Source organism: Populus euphratica, unplaced genomic scaffold (assembly GCF_000495115.2).
Source record: "Populus euphratica unplaced genomic scaffold, PopEup_1.0 scaffold1580.1, whole genome shotgun sequence".
Lineage (NCBI taxonomy): Eukaryota > Viridiplantae > Streptophyta > Magnoliopsida > Malpighiales > Salicaceae > Populus > Populus euphratica.
Window position 1 is genome coordinate 29,472 of NW_011501429.1, and position 10,864 is coordinate 40,335.

At 31.3% G+C, this 10,864-nt stretch overlaps 1 protein-coding gene across 2 annotated transcripts; it reads right to left on the minus strand.

Annotated features, from left to right (window-relative positions):
• Window positions 1–3,909: 3,909 nt before the first annotated feature.
• LOC105117874 (ABC transporter E family member 2-like) lies at window positions 3,910–9,028 on the minus strand. Of its 2 annotated transcripts, none has more exons than XM_011015665.1 (13): window positions 8,868–9,028; window positions 8,638–8,775; window positions 8,269–8,354; window positions 8,061–8,158; window positions 7,859–7,976; window positions 7,683–7,772; window positions 6,502–6,806; window positions 6,219–6,414; window positions 5,950–6,135; window positions 5,590–5,859; window positions 4,886–5,131; window positions 4,436–4,572; window positions 3,910–4,336 (listed from the first exon to the last, which is right to left on the minus strand). In XM_011015665.1, exons 2-12 carry the CDS (start codon window positions 8,738–8,740, stop codon window positions 4,453–4,455), a joined length of 1,818 nt encoding a protein of 605 aa, XP_011013967.1. In that variant the 5' UTR covers window positions 8,741–8,775; window positions 8,868–9,028; the 3' UTR covers window positions 3,910–4,336; window positions 4,436–4,452. The 2 variants fall into 2 exon arrangements, with proteins under 2 accessions (XP_011013967.1, XP_011013966.1); XM_011015664.1 differs by having other exon boundaries at window positions 8,638–8,786.
• Between the last annotated feature and the right edge of the window lie 1,836 nt (window positions 9,029–10,864).

Here is a 10,864-nt window from a genome sequence, read left to right on the forward strand (position 1 = left end):
AGTATCAAACATTAAAGTCCATATTAAGTTTACATTATACTTATTCTTACACCATTAGTGTAACCTTTTCACCTTGACATAATTAACTTAGCTAGACATAATGAAAGAAAGCAAAATAGATAAACAAAATAAGAACATAAAAGTTAACTAAGTAAAGGAAAGGAAATGAAAGGCATAAACTTAATATTAATGAAAACAAAGCATAAAAAATACAAAGAGAGAAAGGAAGAGCATGATCTTGATCTGGAAACCAAGATGCCTAAATTCATGGCAAATGCCTCCTTTTATAGGCCAAAAATGGGAACTATTGATTTGATGACTAATTGATAAGTGGGTGGCCAACTTTTGACTTGGTGACAATCCTTATCTTCTCTTGTCTGCCCAAAACGTCATTGATAACGTCAAAATTGGAGCCAGTTGTAAACATGAAAGTTGTAGGCAATTGTCTCAGCTTTCTTGTGTAAAAATTTCAGCTCATTTGGACTTCTAGAACTCTAGATATGGCCAAAATACCGAACAGTGCTCGGGCTGGAAGACAGATTCGGGCTTCTTTGTTGTTGCTACAATTTGGACTTGATAATGGCCTTTTTAGATCTTGGGCTCCATATGAAAGTTGTAGGCCTATGTCTTACCTTTCCATCCATATAAATTGGACCTAAATCTGAGATATATAGCTCTAGATATGACCCAATTACCGAACAGTGTTCCGGTTTGGATTGCACCGACATCTCTTTTCTAAGTTTGGCCATCTCTTTATCCTTGCAATTTAAGTTCTTCAAGTCATCAATCAATCTTTTCATTTATGTGATAGGCCTGCATTAAAACTAGACATTTACCACAAATTATAGGTATCTTATATTATTAGATACATTATTATAAAACATATTTTAGTTAAGGAGTTATTGATACTTCAAGTGCAAAATGATAATATAAAACCATAATAAAAATGCACTTTTAAGTACTAATCACCAGCCCAAATACTACTCAATTTTTTTACCCATAACTAGAGTTTTAGAAGGCCAAATGATGTGAAATTTGGTGGGTGAAAGGAAAAGACAATTTTCAACAACTTTCATGTAGGAAACCTGCTCAAATTCTGATGGTAGAAATGACATTTCATTCAAAAAAGAGCTTGAGGGCTATCCACCATGTCCACCAGCAGCACTACTCAGTATTTTAGACATATCTTAAGTTGTAGTGCTCCAAATGCTCTGAAATTTGATGGGTGAAAGGAAACAACAATTTCCAACAACTTTTATGAAGAACACTTTGTCAAATTTTGATTCCATCAATGTCATTTCATCCAGCTAAAATACTTGAGTACTACTGTCCACCAAATCCACTAAATCAATAGTTGGCACTACATCAATTATCAATTACCAAATGAATAGTTCCAAATTTTAGCATATAAAAGGATGTATTTGCCATTTATTTAGGCATCTTGTTTTTCATATCAAGATCATGTTCTTACTCTCTCTCTTTATATTTTTATAATGCTGAAGTTTTGTTTTTATTAATCTCTTGTTCATGCTTTTTATTTTCTTTACTATACTTAGTTAACTTATATCATGTTTATATTTTTATATTGTTTATTTATGTTTTTGTTCTTCATAATGTCTAGCTAAGTTAATTATGTCAAGGTGAAAAGATTTCACTAATGGTGTTAAGATAAGAATAATATAAACTCAACATGGACTTCCATGCATATATCCTAAATAACTTGCTATTAACATGTCGTATCATTTTTATCTTATTAATTCTTAATACCTTACTTGTTTAATAGTTATTTAGATTTGTGTTGTATAACACTTGGTACATCAAATACTTGATCCTTCATAGTCTTCGGCCGACATCGTTATTATAAGAAGAACTTGATTTATTGTCAACATAAGTTAGCATCATGAATACTTGATAAAATTTATGAGTATGATGTTACATAAATAAGATGATTAATATAATCATGTTGATAATTATAAAGAGTTTATACTTTACTTATCTCTAATACTATTAGTGAATCCTCTAATCTTGACATTTGTTTTTATCATTTTATAATCTTCACATTAATCTTACATATTAAAGTCCTCTTTAACTCATCATCACCACCACCACCACCACCACCATCATCATCATCATTGTTGTTGTTGTTTATAATTTATATAGTTAACCTCCTCGTGATTCGACCCCGGTCTTGCTGGGTTATTTATTACTTTGGCACTCCTACACATGGGATAAGATATCAAATCTTTAATCATGTCAAGTATATCCTTGTATTTTGTAATATTAAAATACTTATATAACTTAATTTATATAATTAATGTTTAAACTTGAATAGATGAACTTAACTACATAATTCATACAATCATATATGTTATAAATATTGTGGTTGTGATGATGATGATGTTTGTGGGATTAGAACCCAAGATAATTGGGTCATAATTGAGTGATGAGATATTAGATATTAGAAGTGTAAACAAATTATATGTCAATAACAAGTTATATTTCGGTAAATTTTTATATGAAAACTATAAAAAAAAAATTTATTCTATTTTCCATTTGATATATGATTGGTGTTTTATTCCGTATAAAGGGATGTTACATATACCCTCATGTATACAAAATAAAAAATAAATATGATGTTTAAAATTAGATTTTAGAACGATTAGAATTTAACTCGATAAGTTAAAATCTTCCTTATGAAGAGAGATTTACCTTGAACTTTAGATAAAACCAACGAATAGAAACACAGTTAAAAATAACAATTAATCAACAATATAGTTTACATTAGGTAAGATGCACTAGGAGTGATGCATCTTCCCCCTACATAACTAGTTCTTTCACTTAAACTCTCACAAACCATAGATTTTTTGGTAATCATAATATTAGATAGTGACTCCTTTAAATCATAATTATATGAAATTTTTTGGTAATCATAATATTAGGTAGTGACTCCTTTAAATCATAATTATATGATTAAATCAAAAACACCCTTTAATCTAGGAGGCGACTCCACCATTCGAAGTCGTACACACCACGACAAGACAATGACTCCACTAAAAACTTGTCTTAGACTAAACTTTATATATTTAATTGTTTGCTAGTTTATTTTTATTGGTTTGTATCATTTAATCTTAGCATGCATTTATTTTATATAATGCATAAATATACCGGGTATAAATTAATATCTTCATGCATTTTAACTTTGAGAATAAATCAATTCTAGATTAGGTGAGAAATAATAATTTACGTAACTTTTAGTTGGAGTTCAAATTCACAAAATATCCAACTATAAACTAAACATTTACTTGATAATGATAGCCATATTATACTCTGACTATTCCTTGTAAACTCTTGTATTGCATTCACAGAAGATAGTACCCAGATAAATCTCATACAGCACTGTATGATAAGCCTATCCCTATCCTTCATGGCAAAAGATAGTAATCATACAGCACTGTATAATAAGCCTATCCCTATCCTTCATGGCTTAGAATCTGCTCTTAGAATATGAATAAACCTGGTCAATAAACTCTCCAAGATATTTTAAGCTTAAGACTATGACTTCTTTGTTTTTATAAACAGGCAAGAATCTAAGATATTATAACTAATTAGAGGGAACCACCTAGGACCAAGATTACGAAACTACCACACATAAAAAGTAATTTTTTTTTAATAAAAATAGCTCAGACCTATTTTTTGTTTGTACTCTATAAGATTTAATCAAAATGAAGACCACGAATTTTTTTACCTATATACAATGAAGAAGTCATGAATTAGCTAACAAGTTCACCTAGATTATTTACAAAATAGATTTAAAAAAATATTAAAAAAATATATATATTATTTTAACTTCTATAAAATCAAGACTTAAAAATACAATTATATATAAAATTCTGTGAAAGAGGGCTAAAAAATCTCGAAGGATTAATTATCCTGCTAGAATACCAAAGCCAGATACAGAACACAGGCAAGGACCTCTATTAGCTCAGTGTTTGCCCCTTTTTTTTCTGTTATTTCTTCTGATTAATAGTAATTCTATTCAAAATACAACTTGAAGCAGCAAATGCCCAAAAAGGATTCGGTTAACATTATGATTCACTCACCTAATGTCATAAGAACAAAAACTGGCGAACAAAAAACTCGATACAGGACAAAAGATCATAAAGCATCATCATGAGCAGCCACCAGACTCGTTTAGGCGAAAAGAGAAACCATGGCCTCTTAGCAGGCAGAGGAAATCCAGTCATTTGTCAGCATAGCACATTAACTTGACCAGGATAGAAAATTTTATCAAATTGGTGCCAACTTGACCAGGATTAAGAAGTAATCCGTGCGATGCCTACAGAAAATAAAATTAAAAAGCCAGTCAATACCCAGGCAGGCCGAAAAGGAGTCCAGTATCTACGCTTGCTGCAACATAGAATACAAGAAATTTGACCTGTGTCACCTGTTACATCAATCATCCAGGTAATAATATGACCCGGCAGTTTTCTGCTCCCTGTCCTTGGTCGAGTCCAATTTGTTGATTCTTGGCCGGAAATTAGTGGGGTCTCGTCTAAATGTGATATCCAGATGCTGCATCAGAGTAACAGAAGAGTGAATGGGAGAGAGATGAAAGCATGCCTAAAAGAATATAGATGTGTCAAATATAGGACATTGCAGATTACTCAAGCAACTGTGAACTGTTCAGGTAAGCTTGGTTTGATTTCATCTCAATGATAACTGGTAAGAATAGATACAGGCACCACACAAGGGGACATCATAAATGGATCATTATGGATTTATAACTGAATCTATAATGACATGGTCTCTTCATTAATGTTTTCATGTTTCTTTACCTTTTGTCTCTTTAATGCATGAAGAATAGGGATGATAATGCTGGACTTACAGATAAGAAGAGATTCATCCCAGTCAACAATGACTGAGGAGAATTTGCTGTACAATCCACAGAAGGCTGTCCCTCATACACAATAACTCTATCAGCCAGGTATGTTGCCATTATAAAATCATGCTCCACCACAAATGCAGTCTTCTTTGCATGTAGGATAAACCTCTTGATGACTTTTGAAGCAACAATACGCTGCTCAGAATCAAGATACGCACTTGGTTCATCTATCAAATAAATGTCTGCTGGCTACATCAAGAAAACCACACACCAGACCATATTTAGCAACCTTAAATATATTAAAATGCAATCTTGAAGAATGCTGAATAGCAAGCCATTCAATCCAAGATGATGTCCAACTGAAGGGACTAAATTGCCTGATATAGTAAGGTAAAACAGAGGAAGAAAGCAATCAACACATCATTAATCATCAACGTGTTGTCAAGGCATTTTGACTGACAAATTTTGAACACATTAACCTCTCAAAAATCAGAATCTATAAAATCACTATTTAACAAACTTGTGCACTACATGTAAAAACTCTATCATGTCACAGGACTGCTCAACACATGAAAGAGAGGGGTTAAAAAACAAAAGGATACTTTAAGAAAACAGCATAATGAATTAAAGCATAAACAAAACAAATCCAAATGTCTATCTTCATTCATGGATATAAATGATTAGTAGACCTGATAAAACTTCTTTACCTTTCCAAGGCATAGACATAATGCAACTCTTTGCAACTCTCCACCAGATAGATTTACAACTTCTTGATCCATCAGTTGCTCAATAAGAAGTGGTTTCATGACATCTGAAACAAACTGAGGATGCATATATGAATCACGTATCTTTGAATGCAGTAACTGTCGGACACTGTGTTGAAACTTGGGGCTTATCTTCTGGGGTTTGTAAGAAACATTGAACTCAGGTATCTCAGATTCAGAATCTTCTATAGTATCAGGTTTCAGCAAACCAGCCTGCATGTTTTGCCAACAAAATAATTTATTAAACACGCAGAAGATCATGTTGTAGATAGAGAAAGGAAGATTGATAAGTAGAGAGAATACCAGCATGCGGATAAATGTTGTCTTCCCTGTCCCATTCTCACCAAGCATTACTACAATCTGAGAGTCAGTAAATTCACCCTCAACGACACTAAGCTTGAAATTGCCCTGAGTTTTACTCATGGTTGGGTATTTGTATCGTGCATATGTTTGAATCTCCTCAGCATTATCCTGTGGAGTCTCAGCAACCTGGGAAAAGCAACAAAAAAAAACAAACTATGACAGAAAATAATACAATGAAGGGAAGTAAATGAGTAGAGGATTTAAAATACCTTGAAGGTTAAAGATTCATCCCGGAATCGTAGGTTTTCTGTAGGAACAAACCCAGACAAAAATATATTGATACCTTCTCTTACAGAAAAGGGAAGGGTTACTACTCCATATGCACCCGGTTTCCCATACAAGCAGCAAATGAAGTCAGATAAATAATCCAGGACACTGAGATCATGCTCCACCACAATAACATAGCTGAAGTGAAAGCACAGTCTTAATAACCTAAATCCTCAGTACAAAGTGCCAAGCAAAGCTAACAACAAGAAAAGAATGGAGTCAAACCTGTTGGCCCTGAGCAAAGATCGGATAACTTGGGCAGCTTTAAGCCTCTGCTTGACATCAAGATAACTTGAAGGTTCATCAAACATATATATCTCTGCATTCTGTATTGCAACAACAGCAATAGCAAATCTTTGGAGCTCTCCACCTGATAAATCCCCCACATTACGATCTATAACCTGGTTCAGATCAAGATCACGACATAGTTCTGCCTTCTTGTGGCTCTCATCTTTTTGGTCAAGCACTTGCCCGACATTGCCTTGAACTGCTCTTGGAATGTGGTCAACGTACTGAGGCTTTATGATGGCCTAGGTATGAAACAAGAATGATTTTAGTAGGAAGACACAAAAAGTAAACTAAAGGCAAGTATATCAAAGAAGAGGCATGACAAAAACAATCAGGATGTGAAAACACAAGTATAAACCTAAACATGATTTTTCATGTTGATTTTACATCATAACCTGTCAAATACATTCTTTAAGAAAACATCATTTCATGATTGTTTCCATAAAATATTTTTTCAAATATGGGGGTTGGTTAAAGGGAAGTGATTGCATGGTAAGGAATAAATTACGGTATGCAAAAGCTTACATGACATTGCATACAAATCAAATTGTGATTCAAGCTATCACATTAAGAGCCTGATTGTTTTTGTGTTTCAAAAACAATTTAAAAAAATATATATTTTTTATATTTTTTCTTTGCTTCAATTTTATTTTTATTTTTTTGTATTTTCCAATCGTTTTAATGTGCTAATATAAAAATAATTTTTAAGAAATAAAAAAATATTATTTTAATACATTTCCAAGTAAAAAGTAACCGCCACCACATGAATCAATGACAATCCCATCTTACAGGGTCTTGCAAGGGATCCGGAAAGTTGAATCCTCTTTCCTGTGCTATCAAGAAAGGGAGGGACTCCCAAACAAGCTCAAACAATCTAGGGATACAGCAACTTAGTGAATGAATCCTAACAGCACAGTTATCTGAGTGATATCATCAGACTTAATTACAAGCATTCAGGAAAAAGTGGTCCACAGACAAGATAGGTCAAAGGAAACAGTACCATGGCTCCTACTTTAGTGTGGGACACAGACATTATTCTTTCACAACAGGGAATAATATATCTAGCAGTAATACAGAGTTTTAAGTGCAGTTGAGCAGTGCCCACACAGAAAGGTTACCTTCAAATTATCCTCTAGGATACGGGTAAAGTAATTCTGAAGCTCAGATCCTCGAAAGTAAGTCAAGATTTCCTGCCAATCAGGAGGGTTCTGCAAAGAAAAATAAAAGTAACTAACACAAATGCATCGTCATAGGGTAGTAGAAGAACAAGGATACAAAATGGGCTGCTTATTACAATGAAACGACCCAAATTAGGTTTCAGTTTTCCAGCTAGAACTTTGAGAGCAGTGGACTTGCCAATGCCGTTTGTTCCAACCAAGCCAAGAACTTGCCCAGGCCTCGGAACTGGTAGCCTGCAAATGCATCATTTTTTTATTTTATTTTTTTTCCACTATAAAAGCATTTTATTAAGCAGGTAAAAAAGGCAGCCAGCCAACCTGTGCAGCTTAAAGGTATTGGGACCATAACGATGGGTAGTGTCTTTATCCAAATCCTTAGGCAAGTTAATGATCTGAATTGCTTCAAATGGGCATTTCTGCATCAGAAGATAAATAATCCCCTAATAAGCAAGCTACCACATCCGATAAAATATCAAAAATAACAACAGTAATTATTGAATTCCAAAAGAGAACAGTATAAGCTTGCCTTGACACAGATGCCGCATCCAATGCACAACTCCTCCGAAATAAAAGCTATCTTCGAAACAGGAGTCACCTCTATACACAGTTTCCCTGCGATTTGTAATATGTAATTAGAGCATTACTTATTTATACTTAATCATAATTCCACAGCAACAGCAACAGTAGTAGTAGTAGTAATTTGCTCTCAAACAAAACCATTATCCAAATTGAAAATAAGAAAGCTTTCTAAGCTGCAATCACGGGCTATATAAAACAGATTCGCCAAGTCGAGGTGAATAACGAGGAGAATGAGAATTAAAATAAGAACAAACTGTGAATTAATTAATTAAAGAAGACAACAAGAAGAATTAAACAAAGAAAAAAGGAAAAGTACCAGTTTTAACAACGGGGCAGCTCTTCTTGCACTCTTGACGGCACTTCTTAGGCTTGCATCTATCAGAGGTTACTATGGCTATACGCGTCAATCGATCTGCCATCTCTCCCTCTTCTCTTTTTTTTATTTAAGTTGATACTACACGCAAATTAGGAAGAAGAAGGAGATGATAAGCGATCTAATGACTATTTACGAAGGAGAAGAAAACAGAAATAGATTAAAATTATTACCAGTTGAAGAGAGGATGGATCCGAAGAAGACAGGGAGAAGCTAGGCTACGCGTGGTGGGAACGTTCTTTCGACGTAAGCCCTTCCCTCTATTGTATCCCAGCGAAAACTCCCACCGAAAACCTAAAACAATAAAAAGGTACCACGCTCTACTGGCTTGTTTTCGGTTGTTTATATGCCTTTGAAGTTTTGAACCACCGTCTTCTTTTACTTTTTGCTAATTATCTCATGGTTATCAAACCCTGCTTGGGTTTACCCAATCAAGAAGCGGGTTTTGAAGTTTTGAATTATATGAGGTGGCTGATTAACTTAAATTAATTTAAAAAAATTAAAAAATATATTTAATATTTAATATTTAATATAAAAAATTAAGAAATAATACATAAAAATATATGTTATATATATTTATATACTTTTAAGTTTTGAACCACCATCTTCTTTCACTTTTTGCTAATTATCTCATGGTTACCAAACCTGTCTTGGGTTCACCAGCTAAAAAGCAGGTTTCGGATTTTATAAATTGACTTGAATTAGTTCGAGTCAGTATAAAAATATTTAAAAAATTTAAAATTTTAATATTTTTTATGAAAAAATTAAAAAATAATACATGTAAATATAAATGATATGTATTATAAATAATAAAATTTAAAATATTATTTTAAAATATTTTTATTTCATATTAAAAAAATAATATCTTATTCTCTTAAATTGAAGTGATTAAACTAAATTTTTTTTATATTAAAAAGACATAATTTTTTTCTTGTGAACATAAAATATATACACATATATATAAAGGATTTCAAATTCTACATTAAAAAAATAAAACATTTTTTTAATATTTATATAATAAACTTTAAAATGATTTAGTAATTGACTGAAAAATCTGAAAAAAAAAAGATTTTTAGCCAAGAAAAAAAACACATTTAATTAAAAAATAAGTCTCTATCAGATTTTGCTGGATCACCTAGATTTCGAGTTGAATTGATAAGTTGATCGGTTTTTTCAAAGCTGATTACATGCTTCAATTTTCAATAAAATAGATCTAACTAAAATCTTAGATTACCCAAATTATATGTCTCAAGTTGACTTGTCAAGTAACATATGATAACTATGAATTATTTACTACCAGTGTTCCAAAAAAACTATCAAAGCTAAAGTTAGATAATATTATATTAGTGGATGTTTATATCATCAAGCTATATTTAAAAAAATAATTTTTTTATTTTTTTAAAATAACTTTTTATATTTTTAGATCATTTTGATATGCTAATATCGTAAATAAATTTTAAAAAATTAAAAAAAATATTATTTTAATATATTTTTAAATAAAAAATATTTTAAAAAGTAATAATTACTATAATATTAAACACTACTGTATAATAGTTAGCAAGAAATTCTAAGAAACTAATATTACAAATGGAATGGTGAGTGGGGATTTTTAAAACCTAGTTAATTTAACTTTACTGTTATATATTTTGTTATATATTTGTTGTTATATATTTTGTTTTTCTTTTTAATTAATTTTTTATTTTAATCAATTAATTCAATTAATATATTAAATCTAAATTATTTATGATAACTTATAACAAGTTTTGAGCTACTATAGAGCTTAAATTTTAGTTTTAATCAAGCTTAACCCATAAAAATTAGTAATATAAACTTAATTTGTGAATATCTATAATATTCACAAAAATATAAGTTTAATATGATATATTTAACTATTTGGATCAAAAAAATTAAATGAATCATATTTATAATTTATAAAAAAAATTAAAAATTAAACTAAATATAATTATAGATTTAAACCTGGCATAACTATATTCACAAATACCCTTACTTCTTTTCTAATCACTAACTAGTGACTTTCTACTATTTTATTACCTTTTTTACCATATTCTTCTCCTTATCAATTAACAAATAAACTAAAACAGAATGGATTTCCAGTGTATACTACTGCACTGTCCGTTTATTGTAGAAATGGCATTGTCGAGATTTACTT